Source organism: Astatotilapia calliptera, chromosome 20 (assembly GCF_964374335.1).
Source record: "Astatotilapia calliptera chromosome 20, fAstCal68.1, whole genome shotgun sequence".
NCBI classification, from domain to species: domain Eukaryota; kingdom Metazoa; phylum Chordata; class Actinopteri; order Cichliformes; family Cichlidae; genus Astatotilapia; species Astatotilapia calliptera.
This window is the reverse complement of record NC_137441.1, coordinates 18,774,899-18,802,678: the sequence shown is the minus strand read 5'-3', so window position 1 is coordinate 18,802,678 and position 27,780 is coordinate 18,774,899. Positions and strand designations below refer to the sequence as shown.

Sequence of the window (27,780 nt, the reverse complement as noted above, 5' to 3'; positions counted from 1 at the left end):
GCAAAAAAGTATTTAGTCAGCCACCGATTGTGCAAGTTCCCCCACTTAAAATGATGACAGAGGTCAGTAATTTGCACCAGAGGTACACTTCAACTGTGAGAGCTAGAATGTGAAAAAAAAATCCATGAATCCACATGGTAGGATTTGTAAAGAATTTATTCGTAAATTAGGGTGGAAAATAAGTATTTGGTCACCTCAAACAAGGAAAATCTCTGGCTCTCACAGACCTGTAACGTCTTCTGTAAGAAGCTTTTCTGTCCCCCAATCGTTACCTGTATGAATGGCACCTGTTTGAACTCATCATCTGTATAAAAGACACCTGTCCACAGCCTCAAACAGTCAGACTCCAAACTCCGCCATGGCCAAGACCAAAGAGCTTTCGAAGGACACCAGGAAAAGTATTGTAGACCTGCACCAGACTGGGAAGAGTGAATCTACAATAGGCAAGCAGCTTGGTGTGAAAAAAATCAACTATGGGAGCAATCATCAGAAAATGGAAGACATACAAGACCACTGATAATCTCCCTCGATCTGGGGCTCCACGCAAGATCTCATCCCGTGGGGTCAAAATGAGAACGGTGAGCAAAGATCCCAGAACCACACGGGGGGACCTGGTGAATGACCTGCAGAGAGCTGGGACCAAAGTAACAAAGGTCACCATCAGTAACACACTACAACGGCAGGGAATCAAATCCCGCAGTGCCAGACGTGTTCCGCTGCTGAAGCCAGTGCATGTCCAGGCCCGTCTGAAGTTTGCCAGAGAGCACATGGATGATACAGCAGAGGATTGGGAGAATGTCATGTGGTCAGATGAAACCAAAGTAGAACTTTTTGGTCGTGTTTGGAGGAAGAAGAATACTGAGTTGCATCCCAAGAACACCATACCTACTATGAAGCATGGGGGTGGAAACATCATGCTATGGGGCTGTTTTTCTGCCAAGGGGACAGGACGACTGATCCGTGTTAAGGACAGAATGAATGGGGCCATGTATCGTGAGATTTTGAGCCAAAACCTCCTTCCATCAGTGAGAACTTTGAAGATGAAACGAGGCTGGGTCTTCCAACATGACAATGATCCAAAACACACCGCCCGGGCAACAAAGGAGTGGCTCCGTAAGAAGCATTTGAAAGTCCTGGAGTGGCCTAGCCAGTCTCCAGACCTCAACCCCATAGAAAATCTGTGGCGGGAGTTGAAAGTCCGTGTTGCTCGGCGACAGCCCCAAAACATCACTGCTCTCGAGAAGATCTGCATGGAGGAATGGGCCAAAATACCAGCTACTGTGTGTGCAAACCTGGTAAAGACCTATAGTAAACGTTTGACCTCTGTTATTGCCAACAAAGGTTATGTTACAAAGTATTGAGTTGTATTTTTGTTATTGACCAAATACTTATTTTCCACCCTGATTTACGAATAAATTCTTTACAAATCCTACCATGTGGATTCATGGATATTTTTTTTTTTCACATTCTGTCTCTCACAGTTGAAGTGTACCTCTGGTGCAAATTACTGACCTCTGTCATCATTTTAGGTGGGGGAACTTGCACAATCGGTGGCTGACTAAATACTTTTTTGCCCCACTGTATGCTATCATTAGTTTTCTTTGAGAGAGACACTTGCATGGGGTTTAAGTTATCAGCTGCTTTAAGCTGACTGTTCTGTTGTACTATGAAGCTATGCTGTAAAAAATATTCATCGCACAGGGTTGCTTACTGACAAACATTTGATTTGGGTAAAAATGCTAATTTGGAAAAAATGAAAGAAAGGCTATTTGATCTTACTCTATAAATCTTTTCAGACTAAAGTCTTCAAGGGGTTGAACCCAAGTTGAATTTCAAGTGAAATGTTTAAAGCTGCTGAAATGAGGAAGATGCTCAGGTCTCTTTTCTTAAAAAGCAGTAATGCTTACCATGGTAGGCAGGCTGATGTTGGCTAGGCTCCGGATCAAAGCCTGACTAAGGCCAGATAGCTCCAGGAACAAGGCCTCATTCCTTTCTTCTATCTGTTTGTTCTCCTCCTCCATGCTCTTCAGGTTCTTCTCCATAGAAGAAATCTAAAGCAGAGAAGGACGCAACACATTCTTGAAGTAGCACCACCGACAGCTCGAAAACTACAAACTCAATTCCAAAACTACTGGGATGCTTGTAAAATAGAAATGAAAACAGAATGTAATGACTGGCATAAACCCATATGTTATTCACAGCATATTCATAGCTTCTTTGTTGGTTGAATGGATGGAAATGTGTTTACAGACAGTGAAACTGGGTCCGCTGTCATAGACCGGCGAGCCTGGAAGTCATTCTTGCGAATGCCTGTTTTGTGGGTGCCGGGAAAAGCGGTGTTCAAAGACATTTTTCTGGTGCTCAGTGTGAGCTGTGACAGCGTTTAAAATGCAGTTTTCTTGAAATTATGCAAGGACCTCCCCATGGTTCTCTCATCCAATTATTTTCAACTCCTGTCACCCAATCAAAGAAGAAGTAGTGCAAACAACACAAATTCATCACCTGCTAAGTGACTGCTTATGTTTATCTGTTCTGTACCAATCCTTGTCACAGTTTTTACTTGTATACTAATCCCACTATGCATTTTGATGTCTTTAAAGCATAATCAAGCAAACAAACGACAGAATGCTCTGGTGATCTTAACTTTTATCAAAATACAGTTTTGCTCCATTTAAAGTAATGCCACTGTATAATAACCCTCAATTTTAATAATATTATTCACAGCGCCTCAAGAATATTTTTGCCCTTTCAACATGCATGTGTAAAAACCTGATATGCAGTTTGGAATTAGACCTTTATGTATATATATGTACTCACATGTTAACTAAACAAAAGAGTTTGAATTTAGAGATGCCATGTGTTTGTTTGGATGTTTTCTGAACTATGATGTCAATAAGTAATTTAAAGAACAGAAAATGGGGTGGCTGTAGCTCAGGAGGGAGAGCAGGCCATCTGCTGATCAGAAGGTTGGTGTTTTGATCCCTGGCTCCCCTTACTCTGCACGCCAAATATCCTTGGGCAAGATATCAACCCCAAGTTGCTCTAATTAAAATTGCATTCATCGAAGTGAGAATGTGTGTGAATGGTAGTTAGTAAGCATGCTTGTGTAAATGGGTGTGAATGGGTGAATGTGTCATGTTGTATAAAGCGCTTTGAGTACTCTGGGAGAGTAGAAAAGCGCTATGTAAGAATCAGTCCATGTAACATTTACTATTAAACTGGAGATGCCCTTCTCAGTGTTATCAGAGTACTCTGGAAGTCTTACATGAATTTAGAACTTAATACCAGAGGGTGTGACATAACAGCATTGTATGTCACATAACTAGCAGACCTGTAATGTCCTGAAGTTATAAAAAGAAATAATCCACGTACCTTGGTTGTGGCTTCTTTCTGATACCTGTAGATACAAATCGGCTACAGTGTGTATTATCGTGACAAAAGTATAACACACTCTATGCTCCAATGTGATGTGGTGGAGGAATACAAATACCTGGACACCCATATACACAACAGAGTGAACTAGTGTAGTATTCAGCTCATTCACCAACCTTACTCATAAACCAAAATAGGACAGAAGTAACAACGCAGGCTTTGGTAAATGTACCTCTCGGAAAAAAGAAGTCTTGATAAGGCAAGACATTCCATTGTTTTCCCAACGGTCATATAAGTGAATTCTGCATGGATTCATTAAAAACAAACAAACAAAGCCTTGTCAAGATTTTAAGGTTGGCAGTGTAGTGGACATTAGCAAAACTGTATTTTGATAAAAGTTAAGGTCTCCAAAGCATTCTGTCACTTGTTTGCTTGATTATGCTTTAAAGACATCAAAATGCATAGTGGGATTAGTATACAAGTAAAAACTGTGACAAGGATTGGCACAGAACAGATAAACATAAGAAATCACTTGGCAGCAAGGTGATGAATTAGGGTGGTCTGCACTTCTTCTTTGACTTTGTGACAGGAGTTGAAAATAATTGGATGAGCGAGCCATGGGAGGGCCCTGCAACCTTCTGCATTTTAAACGGCGTCATAGCTGGCACTGAGTACTGGGGAAAAAAATTTTTTTTTCTGTCCCCGAGAATCCTGAAGTGAATGGCACTGTTTCTGAGCCATGGCACGGGCGCCAGGGCAGGAGTGCTGGGAGTGAGTGCAGCCAGGACACCTGAAGTGGGAGTGTCTGCTGATTGAGGTGGGACAGGTGTTCCGCATCACTGGGGCTCCGGCACCCTCCCCGGTCCCTGAGGGACATACAGCATCCTCGTAAGGAGTCAAGTCTTTATTGAGTGAGTTGTGACACTCGCACAGAAGAGTGTCTTTGCGTCCACTGCCATAAATGGAGGTCCCGTTTGAGCCTGTTGGCATGGATCTGGCCATTTCACTGGATGCAGTTATCACTTTGTCTTAGTTCTAGTGGTTTATGCAACGTGATACCCAGAAGTAGTGCCACTGCGCACTGCAAAGAGAGTGGTGCAGGTGCTGCTTTTTCAGGTCATTTCAGTCTGTAAAATCCATGATTTGTAAGTTCATTCATGAGAATGAACATAGTTGGGATCGCTGGTTAGACCCTCTGTTGATTGTAGGCCTCCATGGAATTTTCTCCCTTCGAGTTACTGTTCTGCAGGAAGCTACAGGGCTGCTCAACCTAATCAAATAAAACTGGGAGGAAGGTCTGAGTCCCGCTAAAAATCCAATCCATTATTATTATTATTATTATTATTATTATAAAAACGACATTCAGTATGTCCTGGACTTGTGAGCAAAGCTGCATACTTTGGTGTGATCATTTTGAGAGAATTTGCACCAGGCCCAGGAGCGGCAGCAGTGCCAGTACAACAGACAGGCTAGACTTTGGCAAATTTTCACCTGGAGATAAAGTGCTTGTTTTGCTTCATTCTTCTCGCTTGAAATTACTTGCCAATGGGCAAGGACCCTTCATGGTCACACGGCGAGTGGGGGACGTTGACTATAAAGTGATACGGTCGAACAGGGGAGGTGCCACTCAAACTTGTCACCTCAACCTCCTTAAAGCGTGAAGAGAGGCTGAAACTGATTCTCTGGTGAGCCTGGTAAAAGAGAGAGATGAGTTGGAGCTGGAGGTACCAAATTCCACCATTCCCGCCTCCCTCCATTGTGATAACCATCTCACATAGTCCCAGAAAATGGATGTTGCAGCATTGCAACAGTGTTTTGCAGATTGTTCTCCCTGCTGCCTAGCTGTATGACTCTCATAGAGCACCATTTTGAAACACAGTCTGGCGTGATGGTGCATTTACAGCCCTACAGGTTGCCTGAACATACAAATTGTTCAGAAAGAATCGGCTGAAATGCTGAAAATGGGAGTGACAGAACAGTTGCACAGTGCTTGTTGTAGGCCCATAGTTCTGGTTGTGAAGAAAGATGGGTCTATACGGTTCTGTGTCTATTACTGCAAGGGGAACAAAGTGTCATGGCTTGATGCCTACCCCATGTCCTGGGTCGACGAGCTCCTGGACTGCTTAGGCAGGCCAGTGTTATTTTTCATGACACTGGATTTAACCAAGAGGTACTGGCAGATTCCCTTGTCTGCAGAATCCAAGGAAAAGACAGTATTCTCCACTCCGTACAGTTTGTACCAATTCATCACACTTCTGTTCGGCTTGTTCAGAGCTCCGGACACAGTACTGTGGTAACACCTGGGCGAACGGAAAGCATTGTGTGTGCCAGAAACGTTAAATAAAAACTAACCAAACAGTTACAGAATGCTGTGTGGGTAAGAGTCTTTCACATATAGATGACATATTGAAAGATTTGCAATTTTACACAGAGGAACATTATTCTGGAATTGTTTCATAATTGAAAACAGATTTTTGCACAAGGTAACACTCTGTCTCTAAGATGCTCTGATTACACACAGTCATGTTACCAACCTGTGGCCAACTATTCAAATTAAGTGCAAAATGTTCCTGCAGCTGTTCTTTTCTTTCTTTTTTTTTTTTTTAGTAATAATTGCTTTTCCAGCCTTTACATAGTAAAATGTCTCAGCTTAAACATCTGATATGCTTTCTGTGTTCGGGTCTGTAAAATTTGCAGAGATTCACATTTTTTTTAATGCTTTACACGGTGGCTCAACTTTTTAAGAACTTGGACTGTATAAATTATGATGTTTCCTTGGTTGTTATGGAGTTGAATGTTTTACCAGTGTTGGTAGCTGCGTAGGAAGACTGACCAATACACCATATCTGGGTGTAATGTCACATGGCAATATCTGGAATAGAACATGGGGTCCTGCTGGCTGTGCAGTGACTGAAAAGCTGCACTCACCTGAGTGTGCAGGTTTATCATGTCGGCCTCCATCTCTGAGTTGGACTCATTCAGCTCGTTGATTTCCTTATTGAGCTGCTTGATATCTTCATCATTGTCCAGCACTGAGCAAGATCAGAAATTCACTATTAGCAAAATGAATGTGAAGACACCTAATAGTCCTGCTTTGGTAGCCTGTTATTTGGATTACACTCAGCATTTAAACTATCTGATTGTAATCTGATTGTTGGGGTTTTCTCTCTGTTATAGTAGTAGTTTTACAATATAAAGTACCTTGGGGCAACTGTTGTTTTGCTTTAGTGCTATATAAATAAAATGTAACTCTCATTGGGAAGTATAGGAGCAAAAACAAATGTAACACAGGCATAATTTTGAGCAGAGAGGAAACATCACGGTTTCTTACCATCACTGGCTCTGAACTTTGCAGTGATATACTCATCTCCAGGGAACTTGGCTCTTTTCTTGTTGGCTGATGCTCTGGGACAACCTGACAGACTGAGAGAAGCAGCTGATGAGGATCAAGAGCTCTTACATTCTCACACAAGGCTGAAATAGTGGACACATGGATAAGAAGGGACACACACACACACACACACACACACACACACACACACACACACACACACACACACACACACACACACACACACACACGTCTTGAGCAACCCCTCATTTTTTCAGATTTTGCCAGAAAAATGGAAAATAGGTTTTTATTTAAATGTACAAACATACATGAAAATACAGCAAAAATAGAAATTGTACATTTCAAATGAGCTTTATTGTAAATATTTTGCATGGCCACCTTCATTATTTGTCAAAGAACAATTCAAAAAACCCTCATGGAACTGAGTTCTTGGGGCTGGTTAACCTTAAATTGTGGCCCACCATTGGATCCAGCCCTGGGGTCCATGGGGCCTGTGCGGGCACAGCACACAAAAATAACAGTTTTGCCGCCCTGTGGATCCACCACCCATGGATGCAAGCACTGTGGTTGGGTGCAATGTTTCTCTATAGAGACTTCAGTGCCCACAATGAAGTCTCGTTGGAGTTACCTGGTGAGGGATGATTGAGAGAAACAGCTTGCTTGATCTAATCCAGTGGTGTTTTGTTATTGGAAATCTGTGCTAGGCATGGGTTGGTGAAAACAAATGCCATGTTCAAGCATAACATTGAACTTACCAGAGCACCTTAGGTTAATGATGGACATTGTTATTAGATTATCTGATATGAGGCCATATATCAAATCAAAATATTATATATATATATATACATATACACACACATATATATATATATACACATATATATATATATACATATATATATATATATATATATATACATATATATATATATATATATATATATATATATATATATATTGTTGCATCTTCAAAAAATAAAAATACAATAACTGAGCCTTATCGTTGCACTGGTTTACTGAACCTTACTTTCAGGGCATGTACAGAACATGAGCATCCATTTTCTACTGCCTCCTACAGGACACACTCTTCTTCCACTTCCTTACACATTAATGTAACACAGAACTAATACTGCCTCTCCTGGCATTACCATTGTAACAACACATTCATTCTGTTTCTTTCAGAAGATTAACAGGAACTTAGGATGTAGGTATCTATGAATAATAACTATTATGTATACTCATATATTTATATAACCACTTATTTCTTGCGATACCACATCTCCTCCCCCCTTAAGTCAACAACTCCCTTGACTTACAAAATAACTGTTTATCTAAAGAATGCTTAACAAACAATCAACATGTAATTAAGGTAACCATACAACCATACAACTGTACATAGGTTTCCATGTTTCTCTTTTTTTTTTTTTTTTCTAACTAGGAAGGTACGTCCTTCCTGTGAGATCAGAGCGCATTGTTGCTCTATTTCTGGAAGATCTCACACTACCTAACAAAGTCCTTTAAAGTCTCTGGTGGACGTCTCTCTCTCTGGGAAGGTCGCAACACGGGTGTCCCTGAGGAGTCTCCGGGAGCTGGAGTCTCCGGAGCATAAGGCAACTCCATTGCCGGAGGTTGTGGCGATGTGTCCAACTCTGATGGCAAGCAGCACTCAGGCACTGATTCTTTGTCAAGCAATGGCTCCACCTCCCTGTCTGGTGTACTGGGAACAGTGTCAGCCACTCTTGCTCTCACCTGATCCACATGCCGCTTCACAGTTTGACCTGATCCAATGGTAACAATGTAAGACACTGGACCCGATGCTCTCACGATGACTGCGGGAATCCACTTCGGGCCATAGGAGTAGTTTCTGATGAAGACCTTGTCTCCTGGTGTGAAACTTCTCAGTCTTTTCTTGGTGTCATGATTTTCTTTCTGTTTCGATTGTTTGTGCTGCACTTTTGTTTTCACATCAGGCATGAGCAAGTCCAAAACTGATCTGAGTCTCCGTGACATCATCAACTCTGCAGGTGATAAACCAGTAGTGGCATGCGGTGTGATGCGATAACTGAACAGAAATCGGGACAGTCTGGTTTGCAAGGTATCACCTTTGACTTTCTTCATCCCCTCCTTAAAGGTCTGGACCGCCCTCTCAGCCAGCCCATTTGAAGAAGGGTGGAAAGGTGCTGATCTTACATGGTCAATTCCATTCTGCTTCATGAATGACTCAAATTCAGCACTTGTGAAACATGTTCCGTTGTCTGAAACTAACATTTTAGGTAGTCCAAACACACTGAAACTCTGGCGCAGTTTCTCTATAGTTACCTGTGATGTAGAGGATTTCACAGGGTAAATGTCCATCCACTTGGAATGAGCATCCACAATGATTAGAAACATCTCCCCGAGGAAAGGCCCTGCATAGTCCACATGGATTCTGGACCATGGTGACTCCGGCCACTCCCAAGGGTGTAATGGTGCAGTAGGTGGTGACTTGGAGTGTTTCTGACACTCCTCACATGCCTGCACTTCTCTTTCAATGTTCTCATCCATCCCTGGCCACCATACATACGACCTTGCCAAGCCTTTCATCTTCGACATGCCTGTATGAGTCTGGTGCAGGAGTTTCAATATTTTGTCTCGGCCTTTGGTGGGAATAATTACTCGGGCTCCCCAGAGCACGCAACCATCCCTCACACTCAGTTCCAGCTTTCTCTGTCGATACGGCTTTAAACAGGTGTCGGTCTCAGTTGGCCAGCCTTTTAAGGTGTACTCGTGGACTTGCGACAACAAGACATCCTTAGCTGTCCATCGTTTGATCTGTGCAGTGTCCACTAATGTGTCATCCAGTACATCCATCATCAAAACCTGCTCAGCCATCTCTCGCTCAGGTGCTGAGTCTGGTACCGGCAACCGGCTGAGCGCATCCGCGTTTTCATGATGTTTTCCTGGCTTGTACCTGATGTTGTACTCGTAAGCACTCAATGTCACGGCCCATCTTTGTACTCTTGGTGAGCCCATCTGAGGTATAGGCTTCTTTTCATTGAACAGTGAGATTAAGGGTTTATGATCTGTGTAAATCGTGAAAACTCGGCCATACAAGTATTTGTGAAATTTCTTGATGCCAAATATCACAGCTAGACCTTCTTTGTCAAGCTGAGAATACTTTTTCTCAGCAGGAGAGAGTGTGTGTGACATGAACCCCAAAGGTCTCTCGCTTCCATCCTCCATCTTATGTGACAATACGGCGCCTACGCCATATGGGGATGCATCACATGAGAGAACCAACTCACGGTCAGCAGAATAATGAACTAACACCTCTGCTGAGTTCAACAGGTTCTTAGATTTCTGGAATGCTTCCTCTTGTCTCTTTTGCCATGTCCACCGTACCTCGTGTCTCAAAAGTTCATGTAAGGGTGCCAACCGGGTTGCCAGGTTTGGAAGGAATTTGTTGTAGTAATTTAGCAAACCTAAGTATGCTTTCAGTTCAGTGACATTTGTGGGGGTAGGTGCGTCCATGATTGCTTTAACTTTCTTTTCCACTGGGTGGAGCCCCTGGGCGTCCACTATGTGCCCCAAGTACTCCACTTTCTCTTGCATGAAGGCACACTTGCACCTCTTTAACCTCAACCCAGCTTCCTCCAACCGGGTCAACACCTCATCCAGGTTCTGTAGATGGCTTACTTCATCCACTCCAGTCACTAAGATGTCATCTAAATACACTGCTACATGAGGTATCCCCTTCAAAAGACTTTCCATGGTCCTCTGGAATATTGCTGGAGCAGAGGCCACTCCAAAAGGCAATCAGTTATACGTGAACAGCCCCCGAGATGTGTTTACTGTCACGTACTTTTTCGATTCGTCATCCAAGAGGATTTGCTGGTAAGCGTGGCTCATGTCTAATTTTGAGAACTGCTTACCCCCGGACAGTGTGGCAAACAAGTCCTCCATTCTGGGTATGGGGTACTGCTCCAGTGAAGCCACGGTATTTACAGTAAGCTTGTAATCCCCACACAGTCTTATTGTCCCTGTGGGCTTCAGGAGTGGCACTACTGGTGCCGCCCATTCAGCATATTTCACTGGCGAGATGATGCCTTCTTTCAACAGTCGGTCTATTTCCTCGTCGACTTTTGCTCGCATAGCAAAGGGGACAGAACGCGGACGGAAGAAGCGTGGGGTGGCATCACTTTTCACATGAATAGCAGCTTTCATTCCTTTCAGGGTGCCCAACTCCTCTTTGAACACATTTTCATGTTTACTTAACACTTGCTGAAGTGTTTTCTCTGTTGTTTTGACTTGGTGCAGCTTTCTGTTGTTAGGACTGTTTTTCATTTCACCCCAGTCCAATTTAATTTCCTCGAGCCAAGCTCGACCTAGCAAGCTGGGGCCGTCGCCTTCGACCACCACCAGGGGCAGATGTTTTTTCTGCTGCTTGTATTTGACGCTGACTCGTGTTGCACCAATCACCTTAACAGGATCCCCTGTATAAGTTTCGAGCTTGATTTTGATGGGCTGCAGGCTGGGGGGCTTGCTGTCTTTCCCTGTTTCTCTGAATGTTGCTTCGTTCATGACTGTTAGGCAACATCCAGTGTCTATTTCAAAGTTCACCTTTTTTCCATCAATTTGCATATCCACAGTGTAGGGGTCTACTCTTCTTAAGTGTACCGCACTGCCACGCCCTAACTTGAACAGTTTTCTTTTGTGCCCTTGACTGCACTTGACACAGTTCAACATAAAAGAGTCATCTTCAGAGCTATCAGTTTTGTTGTTATCTGCTTTCTCGCCCACATTGTGAGTACTGTAGTGTGAACTCTGCTTTTTTTCTTTCTTTACATATGTCGATCCATACTTTTTCTGGTTCAGTTTAGTCTTGCTTTTACAAGCTCTAGCTATGTGTCCCATTTTACCACAAGCATGACATTTTTCTTGTTTGTACTTACAGTCTGCTGCTGTGTCCTTGGTTCCTTTGCAACGATAACACTCTTTATTTTCTGCTTTAAAGGTACGACTCTCCTGTTGTCCTCTAGCGAGACTGAAACATTTTTGCTGACGCCCCTGAGGTCTGCAGATCCTGTGCATTTTTATTTGCAGTCTCCATGGCTACTGCAATTGACAGAGCCTTGTCAAAAGTGAGATCTATTTCTGACAAGAGACGTCTCTGAATTCGGTCATCCTTAATTCCGCAGACGATCCTATCTCTCAACATCTGTTGTAACGTGTTGCCATAGTTACAATCCTGTGCCAGGCGACGCAGCTCCACTACATATTCCATGACGGTTTCATTCGGCTTGCACAATTTCACTGGGCTTCGGATCGAAGTGATTTTTCATCAGAAGCACCAGCTCTTGGAAGGTTTTGTCTTTGGGCTTGGCCGGGCTGAGAAGGTTTCGCATCAAGCTGTACGTCGCTGCTCCGACGACACTTATTAATATCGCTCTTTGTTTCTCTGCATCGTCGATCCCGTTAGCTGCGAAAAACTGCTCGAGTATTTCCGTGTACTCATCCCAAGTCTGATTCTTTGGATCGAACGCTACTAGCGTACCAATTGTAGCCATTTCCGCTTCGAGGTCACTGCCTTCTATTTCCAGCCGAAAACTTTTGCATTCTTTGAAAAGCTAGCCAAACCTGTAGCCGACTCCATCACTTTATTTTCTTCTCTTTTCTTTCAGTCCGATCGCCCAAACTCCTTCCCCCTAAACGTCCTCGTCGCCAAAAAGATGTTGCATCTTCAAAAAATAAAAATACAATAACTGAGCCTTACACCGGGGTATTGTTGCACTGGTTTACTGAACCTTACTTTCAGGGCATGTACAGAACATGAGCATCCATTTTCTACTGCCTCCTACAGGACACACTCTTCTTCCACTTCCTTACACATTAATGTAACACAGAACTAATACTGCCTCTCCTGGCATTACCATTGTAACAACACATTCATTCTGTTTCTTTCAGAAGATTAACAGGAACTTAGGATGTAGGTATCTATGAATAATAACTATTATGTATACTCATATATTTATATAACCACTTATTTCTTGCGATACCATATATATATATATATATATATATATATATATATATATTAGGGGTGCAACGATATTCGTATCGATATTGAACCGTTCGATACAGTGCTTTCAGTTCGGTACGCATATGTATCGAACAATACAACATTTGTAATTTATTTTATCAACTTTTCTTCTGTCTATGCTGTCTGTGTGGAGCGCTCAGTGAATCTGCGTTCGACTACTCCGCCTAGGCTGCACTGTCGAGCGCAGATCCACTGAGCGCTCCACACAGACAGCATAGACAGAAGGAAGAGCGCAGGGCACCTCCCCCACCCTCATTCAGATCTGGCGTTTGGAATTATTTTGGTTTTCATGTGACGTATGACCCTGAAGGTAAGCGAGTCATGGACTAAAGTAAAACAGTATGTTGGATGTGCCATGCAATGCTCAATTACATGGGTGGGAACTAGAGATGGCACGATACCACTTTTTTATGTCCGATACCGATACCGATATCATAAATTTGGATATCTGCCGATACCGATATGAATCCGATATAGTGTTTTTTAATCAACAAAACTGTTTTTTAAATATCTTGCTGCATTTTGTATAAGTTCATACTCAAGTTTAAAACAACAACTACACTAAAGCTATTCTGTTATACCTGTATGCAAAAAAATATATTTCATAGTTCAGCAATACTGATCAATCTAATAAACTTAAACCTACACCATCCTCCCTATTCTGGTATTTTAAAGAGTACTTAGCATAAATATTAAGCAACCTAACTAATAGGGTTCCAACTCCCAGCAACAACAAAAATAAATAAATAAAAAATAGGGAACCACCCCTCACGCTCCACCTCATGATGCTTAATCGACGTAATCAACCTTAATTTGATGCAGTGTGAAAAAAAATGCACAGAAATCAATTATTTTTCAAGAAATATTAAATAGATTCAACATCTTTCTTCAACAAAATTGCAGACTGCACAGACCTTCCCAAAGGAAAAAGTACTATAGCTTACTAGGGTATATATATTAGACTTAATAGTTACTATATACAGTAATTGACTTCTATTCATTTTACATCAAATTAAAACTTTGGGTGTCAGATAATTATTTATTAAAAGCTAGACATTTTAAATGAGAATAAGAAAGAAAAGTATGTCTTTGTGCCCCCTTTTCCCTGTTAATGCCCTATCGGCCCCCCTGGCTAAACTTTGCTAGATCCGCCCCTGCACAGTTACCAGCGTCAGCTACGTAGAAAAAGATCCTGGAGTAGAAAGTAATATTAAATACATTCTAACAACAGCTTATCAAGCTTAAACGTGCTGCTGTTGTTCAGCCGCTGGTTTCCTCTTTCTGGTGCAAAGTGGGCCAAAAGCAAACTAGAGACACGGACTCGCGACAGAAAAGCCGATCAGCTGATCATTAAGCAGTTTCATGATTGAAGTAGCAGCAGGAGAGGCAGTCGCTTGTTAAGCTTAACGCAGGAATCCTTTACAAACATTCAGAGATGGACTTACACACTTGCTTTACTTCTCTCGGGATAACTTTGTCGGAGATGAAATGCCGGGTTGCTAGCGAAGCTCCACATGCTATCCAGACCACCAACAGGTCCCGCATGCCACAGCCGCTCTATCACGTGATGCATACTGCTCCGACGTGCTAACGTTCTGAGGTGAGTTACGGCGTGTTGCAAGTTTTGTGAGGCGTTTTCGTGATATTTAATGGATCGGATTACATTTTTTATTTTTCTCCGATATCCGATCCAGTAATTTAGGTCAGTATCGGACCGATACCGATACGTAATATCGGATCGGTCCATCTCTAGTGGGAACTAGTGTGTTAGCGCAGTTAGCTCGTTAACGTGTTGGCCGTCTAGCCCCATGCACAGGGCGATCGGCGGTAGCTCGTTAACGGAGATTTGCCATGTTGTGGCGTTAAGGTCATTTCAACGAGATTAACCTGAAAGCACTAGTGGGAACACAACGAATATGACTGCACATTTACGCCGACATCATCCTAGTGCAAAGACAAAAACAACAAGCATGCTACTAACTTTAGCCGAGTCATTTAGACAGCTGTTAGCACATGATTCTCCTTATGCTGCTGAGAATATAGCCCAGAAGAAGCGGATAGTATAGCTTTTATTTTGGAAAGAGACATTTCTCTGTAATAAACTCTCTTTTCCAAAGATGAGTGATTCCTCAATCAGATACAGGGCTTGCAATATCGCTAGCCCGACGTCCTGGGGCTAGCGATTTTTTTCAGTCGGGCTACCAAAATCTATCTCTTCCCTGCCCGTCGGGCTATTGTAGGAAGGAAAAATATATGTCAATGCTTTTGCATTCTTTCGGAAATGTAGCTGGGTAATTATGTCATTGGCATCGGTGAGCCACTGTCAATATGTGACATATTGAAATCGCGTTTGAATTTGCGCTTGTTTTTTTGCTTTCACTTTGCAATCGTGCGAACTGTGTATAGAGAGCGACAGCACTGATCTGTGAGTGATGATAATTTGCGCACCAATTCCTCTGACATCGTCTTATTAATTGTTAGCTTACTATGCAAACATGACAAGTGAAATCTCCTGCAGCAAGCTTAAACATGTGAGAGGTTGATCGCGCAGAGAATCGCTGAGCTTATGTGAGTGCGTGTGTAAAAGCAGCAGGATATATATTTGACTACGATGACCTGGATGACTGAGAACCTTCACAGACAGATATATATTTTAGTTCTGCTGAGCCAAATAAGACAGGTCAGGGTGAAGAAGTGACAGCCAAAGAAAAGCTTACCACAAAACGGAGAAGTTATGACAAATCAGACTATAAGGCAAAAAGAAAGTGCAGCTTTATGGTTTCATGGACAAAAGAATTTCTGTGGCTGCAATATGACGAGCTAAATAACCAGGGCTGCACATAAGTGGTCCGCAGGTGCGCATTCGCTGTCAAACTAAAAAACACGCACAAGGGTTAGGGTTAAATTTAAAAACTGTACTTTTGAGTTAAAATATATATTTATAATTTTAATAAATGACAAATTAAAAAGGCATGAACATTTTTTTGTATCGAAAAAATATCGAACCGTGACACCAAAGTATCGAACCGAACCGAACCGTGAATTTTGTGTATCGTTGCACCCCTAATATATATATACACACACACATATACACACACACATATATATATATATACACACACACACATATATACACACACACACACACACACACATATATATATATATACACACACACACATATATACACACACACACACACACACACACACACACACACACACACACACACATATATATAAATATATATATATATATATATATATATATATATATAGCCTGGTATATACACTCAACAAAAATATAAACGCAACACCTTTGTTACTGCTCCCATTCCCCATGGGATGGACGTAGAGACCTAAAATTCATTCCAGATACACAATATAACCATCCCTCCCAAACAGTGGTCACAAATCAGTCCAAATGTGTGGTAGTGGGCACATCTGCTATATTGAGATAATCCATCCCACCTCACAGGTGTGCCACATCAGGATGCTGATCTGACATCATGAGTAGTGCACAGGTGTACCTCAGACTGCCCACAACAAAAGGCCACCCTGGAATGTGCAGTTTTGTCTCACAGCAAAATGCCACAGATGCCACAAGCAATGAGGGAGCGTGCAATTGGCATGCTGACAGCAGGAATGTCAACCAGATCTGTCGCCCGTGCATTGAATGTTCATTTCTCAACCATAAGCCGTCTCCACAGGCGTTTCAGAGAATATGGCAGCACATCCAACCGGCCTCACAACCGCAGACCTCGTGTAACCACACCAGCCCAGGACCTCCACATCCAGCAGGTTCACCTCCAAGATCGTCTGAGACCAGCCACCCAGACAGCTGCTGGAACAATTGGTTTGCACAACCAAACAATTTCTGCACAAACTGTCAGAAACCGTCTCAGGAACGCTCAACTGCATGTCCGTCGTCCTCATCGGAGTCTTGACCTGACTCCAGCTCGTCGCCGTAACAGACTTGTGTGGGCAAATGCTCACATTCGATGGCGTCTGGCACGTTGGAGAGGTGTGCGCTTCACGGATGAATCATGGTTCACATTGTTCAGGGCAGATGGCAGCTGAGAATGTCCCAGTTCTTGCATGGCCAGCATACTCACCGGACATGTCACCCATTGAGCATGTTCGGGATGTGCTTGACCGGCGTATACGACAGCGTGTACCAGTTCCCACGAATATCCAACAACCTCGCACAGCCATTGAAGTGGAGTGGACCAACATTCCACAGGCCACAATTGACAATCTGATAGACTCCATGCGACGATGTGTTGCACTGCATGAGGCAAATGGTGGTCACACCAGATACTGACCGGTTCTGGGTCCCCAGACCCCCAATAGCGCAAAAAACTGCACATTCCAGGGTGGCCTTTTGTTGTGGGCAGTCTGAGGTACACCTGTGCACTACTCATGATGTCAGATCAGCATCCTGATGTGGCACACCTGTGAGGTGGGATGGATTATCTCAATATAGCAGATGTGCCCACTACCACACATTTGGACTGATTTGTGACCACTGTTTGGGAGGGATGGTTATATTGTGTATCTGGAATGAATTTTAGGTCTCTACGTCCATCCCATGGGGAATGGGAGCAGTAACAAAGGTGTTGCGTTTATATTTTTGTTGAGTGTATATATATATACCAGGCTATACAGCAATGACATTGGAATGTCGTTCGGACTGGAGAAGTGTAGTCGGATGGTAACAAAGAGAGGGAAGGTAGTCAGAACTGAGGGGATTGAACTACCAGAAGGCAACATTGCAGACATAGAGGACAGTTACAAGAACCTGGGGATCCCGCAGGCGAATGGGAACCATGAAGAGGCCGCTAGAAAAGCTGCAACCACCAAGTACCTGCAGAGGGTCAGGCAAGTCCTGAGGAGTCAGCTGAATGGTAAGAACAAGATCCGGGCCATCAACACGTACGCCCTGCCCGTGATCAGGTACCCTGCTGGGGTAATAGGCTGGCCAAAGGAGGAGATAGAAGCCACTGACATAAAGACAAGAAAGCTCCTTACCATGCATGGAGGGTTTCACCCCAAGTCCAGCACCCTGAGGCTGTACGCTAAGCGGAAGGAAGGGGGCCGGGGACTGGTGAGTGTCAGCACCACAGTCCAGGATGAGACAACGAACATCCAAGAATACATTGGGAAGATGGCCCCAACTGATCGAGTGCTCAGTGAATACCTCAGGCAGCAGAAACCCAAGAAAGAGGAGGGAGACGAGGAACCATCATGGAAGGACAGGCCCCTGCACGGTATGTACCACCGGCAGATAGAGGAGGTGGCTGATATCCAGAAATCCTACCAGTGGCTGGACAAAGCTGGACTGAAAGACAGCACAGAGGCACTAATCATGGCAGCACAGGAACAAGCTCTGAGCACAAGATCCATAGAGGCTGGGGTCTATCACACCAGGCAAGACCCCAGGTGCAGGCTGTGTAAAGATGCCCCAGAGACAATCCAGCACATAACAGCAGGGTGCAAGATGCTAGCAGGCAAGGCATACATGGAACGCCATAACCAAGTGGCTGGCATAGTGTACAGGAACATCTGTGCCGAGTATAACCTGGAAGTCCCGAGGTCAAAATGGGAGATGCCCCCAAGGGTGGTGGAGAATGACCGAGCTAAGATCCTGTGGGACTTCCAGATACAGACGGACAAAATGGTGGTGGCTAACCAACCGGACATAGTGGTGGTAGACAAACAGAAGAAGACGGCCGTAGTGATCGATGTAGCGGTTCCGAATGACAGCAACATCAGGAAGAAGGAACATGAGAAGCTGGAGAAATACCAAGGGCTCAAAGAAGAGCTCGAGAGGATGTGGAGGGTGAAGGTAACGGTGGTCCCCGTGGTAATCGGAGCACTAGGTGCGGTGACTCCCAAGCTAGGCGAGTGGCTCCAGCAGATCCCGGGAACAACATCGGAGATCTCTGTCCAGAAGAGCGCAGTCCTGGGAACAGCTAAGATACTGCGCAGGACCCTCAAGCTCCCAGGCCTCTGGTAGAGGACCCGAGCTTGAAGGATAAACCGCCCGCAGGGGCGTGCTGGGTGTTTATATATATATATATATATATATATATATATATATATATATATATATATATATACATATATCTTGTTCACTCAGCTGAAAAGGTGAACCGAGTTGTAAAATGTTCACCACATCGAAGTAAACTGAGTCAGATGGTGCCCAAGACCGCTGGACATACCTGGAAAACCCAAACAAGTAGTGATGATAAACTGGGTGACTGATAGAGGCCCATGTCTGTCGAATCTTTAACTCCCACATCTGAAAGGATTTCTTTTGCATCCCAGGGGAGGGTGGGGTAAATAAAGTCATAATGGGCCATGTTCAGGACCAATTCGGAGACATCCAGCTCATCTGTACCTGTCACGGCAGTGGGACCAGGGGTGTTCTGAAGCAGTAGAGCAGTATCAGAGCACCAAAAGGGCTGTGGCTTTGGCAATTGTAGAATCATGGGTGTGAGCACCATGTTTGGATGATATTCACCCTCGCATCTCAACATTGACACTGACATTGTGGGGCTGTCAAATTTAACAAACAAATGTAACAAATCTAAGCATGTTTTCAGCAGGTGTTGGATTCAACCCCTTGTCTCTAACGTTCTATCGACAGGATTGCAAGGCATTTCCAGGTTGAGAAGGGTGTGGAAGAGAAGAGTGCAATCTTCAGCATGCACTGGTGCAGTTTGCAACAGAGTATGAAATGTCTGGGATGAGAGTCAGCACACCCAAGAGTCTGAGGCCATGGTTCTTTGCCAGAAAAAGAGTGGAATGGTCTCTCTGGGTCGAAGGTGAGAGGCTTCCTTAATCAAGGGAGTTCAAGTGTCTTATTCATGAGTAATGAGTAACGGAGTACAGGTTGGACTGGCAGATTGGTGTGGCATCAGCTGTAATGTGAGCATTGTACTGGATTGCCATAGTGAAGAGGGAGCTGAGCTGAAAGGCAAAGCATTCAATTTACCAGTCCCTCTACATCACAACCCTTACCGTTGGTTATGAAATCTGGGTAATGGCTGTTTGCAAGAGTTTCCTCTGTAGGATGGCTGGGTTCGGCTTTAGACGAAGGTTAGGGAGCTCAGACATCCAGAAAGATTTCAGAAGAAAGCTGCTTCTGCATGTGAAAAAGAGCCTGGGCACCTCCTTTTGGAAATGTTCCAGGCACACCTAACTTGGAAGAGACCAGATCTCCAACCCTACTGGCTGAAATGTACCACCAAACCATGACAGAGCTCCAGTTTTTTTTTTTTTTTTTTAATACAACTCCCTGTAAACAACTACTATTATACATTTCACCTGACCTTTTCTGAAAATATTTTTTTATAATTCCAAATTTGAACTTATTACTTCATAAGACCTATTGCCTCTGATTGCCTCACCTTGAGGCAACAACTGTTGCCTCAAGGTGCTTTATATTGTAAGGTAGCCCCTACAATAATACAACAGAGAAAACCCCAACAATCATCTATGAGCAAGAGCTTTGGCCTAATCTTCAAAGTGGAGATAGTGTCTCTCTTGAATCGAAATGGAAAGCCGGTTCCACAGAAGAGAGGCCTGAAAACTGACAGGAGGTTCTGCCTCTGATTTTTCTTTTAAATACTCTAGGAACAACAAGTAAGCCTGCAGTGCAAGAGCAAAGTGCTCTAAATGGGGTGATATGGTACTACAAGGTCATTAAGATAAGATGGGGCCTGATTATTTAAGACCTTGTATGTGAGGAGCCAATGAAGAGGAGCCAATATAGGATAAATCTGCTCTCTCTTTCTAGTCCCTGTCAGTATTCTTGCTGCAGCATTTTGGATTAACTGACGGCTTTTCAGGGAGTTTTTAGGACATCCTGATAATAATGAATTACAGTAGTCCAGCCTGGAAGTAAAACATGCATGAAATAGTTTTTCAGCATCACTCTGAGACAGGATATTTCCAATTTTAGAGATATAGTACAAATAAAGCAGTCCTACACATTTGTTTAATATGTGCATTGAAGGACATATCCTGGTCAAAAATGACTCCAAGGTTCCTCATAGCGTTACTGGAGGCCAAGGTAATGCCATCCAGAAGAGCAGTGGGGACAGTACATCTTGTTATTTTCAATTGAATTAAATTTTAATCATACAGTGCTAAATCATAACAACCGTTACTTCAAGATTCTTTGTATTATTGTAGTCTTTACCTTACAATGTAGAGTAAAGCAGAGAAAACCCAAACAATCAGAAGCCCACGATGAACAAGCACTTGGAAACAGTGGAAAGGAAAAACTCCCCTCTACAGGAAGAAACCTATAGATCAGTTGTGGGTGGTGGGAGGGAGTCGTAGGCTTTCTTGTAGTCAATGCAGGTGGTGCTCAGGTTAGTCTGCCTGGTCTTAGGGTCCTGGTGTACTGCTCTGTTTAACAGAAGCTGGTCATTTGATCCTCTGGTGTTGTTTTCAATGCCCAGTGCTCATGTAATGATTCATGTGCTTAATCAGCTTGGTTGCTATGATACTTGAGAGGAGCTACCATGTTGTGAAAAAGCAGGCAGTTGGCTAGTAGTTCAACAGTGTTATACCCTTGTGGAGCTCCTTCATGATCGCTATTGCTCTGCCTTGTGTTAGTCAGTCCAGATGAGTACCTGCTTTTAGCAGCCTATTTAGTTGTGCCACCAGGCAATCATTGAATGAATGTCTTTAGCTTCTTCAGCCAGTAGGCATTGTTAGGACCTGGTGCTCTCCAGCTCTTCTTTCTGGAGTTTTTGGATGCCGGCCTTTGTGAAGGTGACTGATTCTTGTTCTGGGAGGTTATTTTGGTCTGCTCTTAGTCCATGATATTGATATTGTGTGACACCTTTCTTATACATATTCCTCCAGTACTGCTCAGTCACAGCTCTGTGTGGGTCTGATCTTCTACTACTGTTTCTTTGCAGTGGGAGTACACCTTTTCTGTGATGCATCTCTTCAGCCTAGTGGCCAAAGCTGTGAGCCTTTTTTGATGGTTTCAAGAACTTTATTTATAGATATCTTGTTGTATTTCTTATTTGTCCAGGACCTGTCTCTTACGATGCCCTTTTCACCTCTGTTAGCCGACTAACATCCTTCTAGTCTTCCCTGAGTTTGCTTTCTAGCCTTCTTCTTTTTTCTACATGCATTTTTAATCTTATATCCAAGTGTGGCAGTGGCATATATGAGCTTACTGGTGTCTGTGATGCTGGTATTAGAGATGGTGAGCAGAGCTCTGTTCTCTGTGAGGATCTCCTCTGATGAGACTCAGGGAGCCGGGAGAGTTGTGCTCTTGGTTGTGTGGCTACATTAAGTCTGCCCACAATCTTCATCCTCAGCCCAGTAGATGCATCATCTACAGTTACACTGCTCTCTGCCTGAGTTAGCTCATCATATTTATATGGTTAACTGTTCCCATTGTGCTGTAGTCTCGGGATCTCGCAGCTTTGATGGTAGCCTCCGCTTATTGATGTTCTTGCAATGAGCTACAGTGGGGCAAAAAAGTATTTAGTCAGCCACCGATTGTGCAAGTTCCCCCACCTAAAATGATGACAGAGGTCAGTAATTTGCACCAGAGGTACACTTCAACTGTGAGAGACAGAATGTGAAAAAAAAAAAATCCATGAATCCACATGGTAGGATTTGTAAAGAATTTATTCGTAAATCAGGGTGGAAAATAAGTATTTGGTCAATAACAAAAATACAACTCAATACTTTGTAACATAACCTTTGTTGGCAATAACAGAGGTCAAACGTTTACTATAGGTCTTTACCAGGTTTGCACACACAGTAGCTGGTATTTTGGCCCATTCCTCCATGCAGATCTTCTCGAGAGCAGTGATGTTTTGGGGCTGTCGCCGAGCAACACGGACTTTCAACTCCCGCCACAGATTTTCTATGGGGTTGAGGTCTGGAGACTGGCTAGGCCACTCCAGGACTTTCAAATGCTTCTTACGGAGCCACTCCTTTGTTGCCCGGGCGGTGTGTTTTGGATCATTGTCATGTTGGAAGACCCAGCCTCGTTTCATCTTCAAAGTTCTCACTGATGGAAGGAGGTTTTGGCTCAAAATCTCACGATACATGGCCCCATTCATTCTGTCCTTAACACGGATCAGTCGTCCTGTCCCCTTGGCAGAAAAACAGCCCCATAGCATGATGTTTCCACCCCCATGCTTCACAGTAGGTATGGTGTTCTTGGGATGCAACTCAGTATTCTTCTTCCTCCAAACACGACGAGTTGAGTTTATACCAAAAAGTTCTACTTTGGTTTCATCTGACCACATGACATTCTCCCAATCCTCTGCTGTATCATCCATGTGCTCTCTGGCAAACTTCAGACGGGCCTGGACATGCACTGGCTTTAGCAGCGGAACACGTCTGGCACTGCGGGATTTGATTCCCTGCCGTTGTAGTGTGTTACTGATGGTGACCTTTGTTACTTTGGTCCCAGCTCTCTGCAGGTCATTCACCAGGTCCCCCCGTGTGGTTCTGGGATCTTTGCTCACCGTTCTCATGATCATTTTGACCCCACGGGATGAGATCTTGCGTGGAGCCCCAGATCGAGGGAGATTATCAGTGGTCTTGTATGTCTTCCATTTTCTGATGATTGCTCCCACAGTTGATTTTTTTCACACCAAGCTGCTTGCCTATTGTAGATTCACTCTTCCCAGTCTGGTGCAGGTCTACAATACTTTTCCTGGTGTCCTTTGAAAGCTCTTTGGTCTTGGCCATGGCGGAGTTTGGAGTCTGACTGTTTGAGGCTGTGGACAGGTGTCTTTTATACAGATGATGAGTTCAAACAGGTGCCATTCATACAGGTAACGATTGGGGGACAGAAAAGCTTCTTACAGAAGACGTTACAGGTCTGTGAGAGCCAGAGATTTTCCTTGTTTGAGGTGACCAAATACTTATTTTCCACCCTAATTTACGAATAAATTCTTTACAAATCCTACCATGTGGATTCATGGATTTTTTTTTTCACATTCTGTCTCTCACAGTTGAAGTGTACCTCTGGTGCAAATTACTGACCTCTGTCATCATTTTAGGTGGGGGAACTTGCACAATCGGTGGCTGACTAAATACTTTTTTGCCCCACTGTACCGTCTGACTATCTTTTGACTTTCATTCCTCTTCTCTCCAGAGCATACCTCCACCTTCTTCCTACGGTCACTACAGATCACATCAAATGTTATCTGCAAACAACATGGTCCACAGAGACTCCTGCTTCAGCTCATCTGTCAGCCTGTCCAAGTACAGAAATCTGCTGTGTGTGTGTGTGTGTGTGTGTGTGTGTGTGTGTATATATATATATATATATATATATATATATTTATATGTACATAAACCAAAATAAATCAGAAGTTTGGTTAAAACCACTATTAATGATGCACTGATATTCAGGGTACCTGCGATGTGTCAAGAAGCTGCCGTTAGCATGACCAGAACCGTCACAGCCTGGTGTTGGGCAAGATGGGCCCTCGGTCTTGAAGGCCTTCCAAGAGAAGGGTGTGCCATTTAGAAGACCTTCCTTCTGCCGGCGTGCTGCTAGTGGACATCCATAAGCACTGCGATGAGTGGCGTACTTCCCACTGATGTGGCCCAGGCTATCACAGCCAGGAACAGGACATCTGTAGCCAGGCAGAAAACACTGTCAGGCTAGTTTGGCTTAGGCTAACACAAGACATTTTAAATTTGGTACATGAATTTAGACAATGGCCTCTGAATGGGTTAAAGTAGACAAATGTGTCATTTATCCCATTTGTCCAATCATTGAAATCCTTTCCATTTTTCTACAGGAAAGAATAAAGGCATAGTTTTAAAATAAGTAAGATATTATCCTCTTCACAGGGTCAGTGTGCTGTCCTGTGACAGCCCTGAAGGTGGTGTAAGAACTAAAACTCCATCATTCATCTGAATCATCATAATTCATCTTCTGATACTTAATATCTTGGAAATTAGATTTTTAATCTCAATGAGATTTTTTACCTGGATAAATAAAGGATTAATAATAAAAAAACAATATCTATAATACATTTCTTTTGAGCCAAAGTAAACCAAATTATAATCTAACACACACATGGTGCTAATGAGCTATTGTTGCAAACCTGAGCAGCTCAGAATCTTCTTTGTCATCCTTGGTAGGGGTTGATTTGACTCCACTTTTCTTGGCTCGGGGGCATCCAGACAAACTGGCACAGAGGAAGAAAGTGGACCACACAGAAAAGACAAAGCTTTGCGTAAACACAGGCTAAATAAAATTCTTTAAAAGAATAACCTCAAAAAGTAAAAAAGTCATTTGAATATTTTGAAACATGTAAGCTAATATGGGTGAAGCTGATTCTGTTTAATGCGCATTTTAACAGTTTACAAGGACTCAGTACATTTACAGTGAGTTTATGTGAACATTATATTCTGTTAGCTTAATGTTTGTCACTCAATGTCAGCTTCTGTCTTAGTGAGACTGGTGGACTGTGTAAGCAGTAGGGACCAAGAAAATAAGTCTACACACAGACTTTTTTTTATTATTGCCAAAGTGTGACATAAACACACTGAGTAACTGATGTAGTCTGTAACGAATATGTGATTGGGGAGGCAAACTCTCACCTGCGATGTGAAGCATAGTTTCCAGTGATGTGGCCTGATCCGTCACAACCTGGAGTTGGACACCTGAGACAAACACACACACACACGCACGCACACGCACACACGTGCACTTATTCAATTTGCAAATTTAAATTATTAGCACATTGCTGGCAAAAATGATTTTTTTCCACCAGATTACTTAGAATCAATTTTTTTTGTTTCCAATTTTTGATATATTGTATTATATCAAAAATATTAGTATTTTATATTAGTTTAAAAAGGAGAGCAAGGACAGAGCTGTAGCTGTGGAGGTGAGAGACGGGAGAAAGCACACATACTTTAGTTCTGCTGTGTGGGCAGCCATGAGGGTCCGAAGTGATTTATCAGCAAGAGGACAGCCTGACAGACTGAAAGATAGGTTAGAGAGAGAATGTCAGAACACCAGACAGATCAGAATGTCTGAGTATGAGTGAAGGAAAGAGCCAGAACCTGAACTAGACTTCAGAGCCAGGACAGAATTGAGCAGGATACACAGCAAGGACAGAAATGGTATTATTTTAAATTCAAGTAGTGTCATTGTTAGCTTCCCCTAAATATGTTCTTTGGCATAACCAGAGTCATCTACTCTGAATGGTGTAAGTTGTAAATGTAACAGTCTACTGTTTGCTGAAACATCTGAAAGGTCTCGTTTGTTCAAATGAAGAGAGAATGAAGGGAAATCCTCAAATGTTTCACTGCGTATCCTCTACATATAGTAACCATGTATTAGTTTTCAAAGGAGCTTGCAAAGAAAAGCGTCTGGACTTCTTTAAGTTGCTTGAAGACGTTTCACCTCTCATCCGAGAAGCTTCTTCAGTTCTAAGGTAAAATGGTGGGGAGTCCCAGATTTAAACCTAGTGGGAGTATCCCCCCAAAGAGGGACAAAAGGACCCCCTGATGATCCTCTAATCGCCTGAACCAAAGTGTGAAAATGGGTGTTGGTCCCAATCAGCCAGGGTTTCGGGTGAGCTCATTGTGAAACCTGGCCCCACTTTATCATGCGAATTGCTGAGGTCAGATGGCCCGGGATGTGAGTGTTCGTTAAGGCGTCTGGGGAGGGAACTCAAAACTGGATTATAGATGGCAGACAGTTGGTGTCGTAAACCACCGCCTCTGTTCAAAGATGGTCGCTCACAGTGGAACTTAGAACTGAAGAAGCTTCTCGGATGAGAGGTGAAACGTCTTCAAGCAACTTAAAGAAGTCCAGACGGTTTTCTTTGCAAGCTCCTTTGACTACGATGACCCGGATGACTGAGAACCTCCACAGACATGTATTAGTTTGTTTTCAAAGGAGCTTGCAAAGAAAAGCGTCTGGACTTCTTTAAGTTATTTGAAGACGTTTCACCTCTCATCCGAGAAGCTTCTTCAGTTCTAAGGTCAAATGGTGGAGAGTCCCAGATATAAACCTAGTGGGAGTATCCCCCCACAGAGGGACAAAAGGACCCCCTGATGATCCTCTAATCACCTGAGACAAGGTGTGAAACTGGGTGTGGGTCCCAATCAGCCAGAGTTTCGGGTGAGTTCATTGTGAAACCTGGCCCCACCTTATCATGCGAATTCCTGAGATCAGATGGCCCAGGATGTGAGTGGGCGTTAAGGCGTCTGGGAAGGGATCTCAAAACTGGATTATAGATGGCAGAGAGTTGGTGTCGTAAACCACCGCCTCTGTTCAAAGATGGTCGCTCACAGTGGACATAGGTGGCTTCTTTCACTCCTCTTTCAAAACCATCTGTCCTCTCTGTCCAAAATGTGAACATTGGCATCCTCGAAAGAGTGTCCTTTATCCTTAAGATGCAGATGGACTGCTGAGTCTTGTCCTGTGGAGGTGGCTCTTCTGTGTTGTGCCATGAGCTTGTGAAGTGGCTGTTTGGTCTCTCCAATGTAGAGGTCTGAGCATTCCTCGCTGCACTGTACAGCATACACCACATTGTTAAGTCTGTGTTTTGGCGTTTTGTCTTTCGGGTGAACCAGTTTTTGTCTGAGCGTGTTGCTGGGTCTGAAATACACTGGGATGTCGTGCTTGGAGAAAACTCTCCTGAGTTTTTCTGATACACCGGCTACATAGGGGATGACAATGTTGTTGCGTCTGTCCTTCTTATCCTCCCTCGCTGGTGTCTGGTCTTCTTTTCTGTGCCTCTTTGCTGACTTTAAGAACGCCCATTTAGGATAGCCGCATGTTTTGAATGCTTCCTTTACATGTGTGTGTTCCTTCTTTTTTCCTTCAGGCTTAGAGGGAACATGTTCTGCCCGGTGGTGTAGGGTCCTAATTACTCCAAGTTTGTGTTCCAGAGGGTGATGGGAGTCGAACAGGAGGTACTGGTCCGTGTGTGTGGGCTTCCGGTAAA

General features: G+C 43.4%; 1 protein-coding gene across 8 annotated transcripts in view; it reads right to left on the bottom strand.

Annotated features, from left to right (window-relative positions):
• LOC113013941 (myelin transcription factor 1-like) overlaps positions 1-27,780 on the bottom strand; it is a 68,661-nt gene that overhangs the window by 1,198 nt on the left and 39,683 nt on the right. For 6 of the 8 annotated variants that reach the window (XM_026155188.2, XM_026155186.2, XM_026155190.2 and 3 more), the window contains 7 exons: positions 25,735-25,803; positions 25,418-25,480; positions 24,919-25,002; positions 24,220-24,441; positions 6,704-6,795; positions 6,301-6,404; positions 1,908-2,051 (listed from right to left, as the gene is read on the bottom strand). In XM_026155188.2, the coding sequence (XP_026010973.1) occupies positions 1,908-2,051; positions 6,301-6,404; positions 6,704-6,795; positions 24,220-24,441; positions 24,919-25,002; positions 25,418-25,480; positions 25,735-25,803 (778 nt within the window). Of the gene's footprint in view, positions 1-1,907; positions 2,052-5,462; positions 5,673-6,300; positions 6,405-6,703; positions 6,796-24,219; positions 24,442-24,918; positions 25,003-25,417; positions 25,481-25,734; positions 25,804-27,780 lie in introns of those variants that run through there. The other 2 variants (XR_013904064.1, XM_026155191.2) reach the window with 2 other exon arrangements.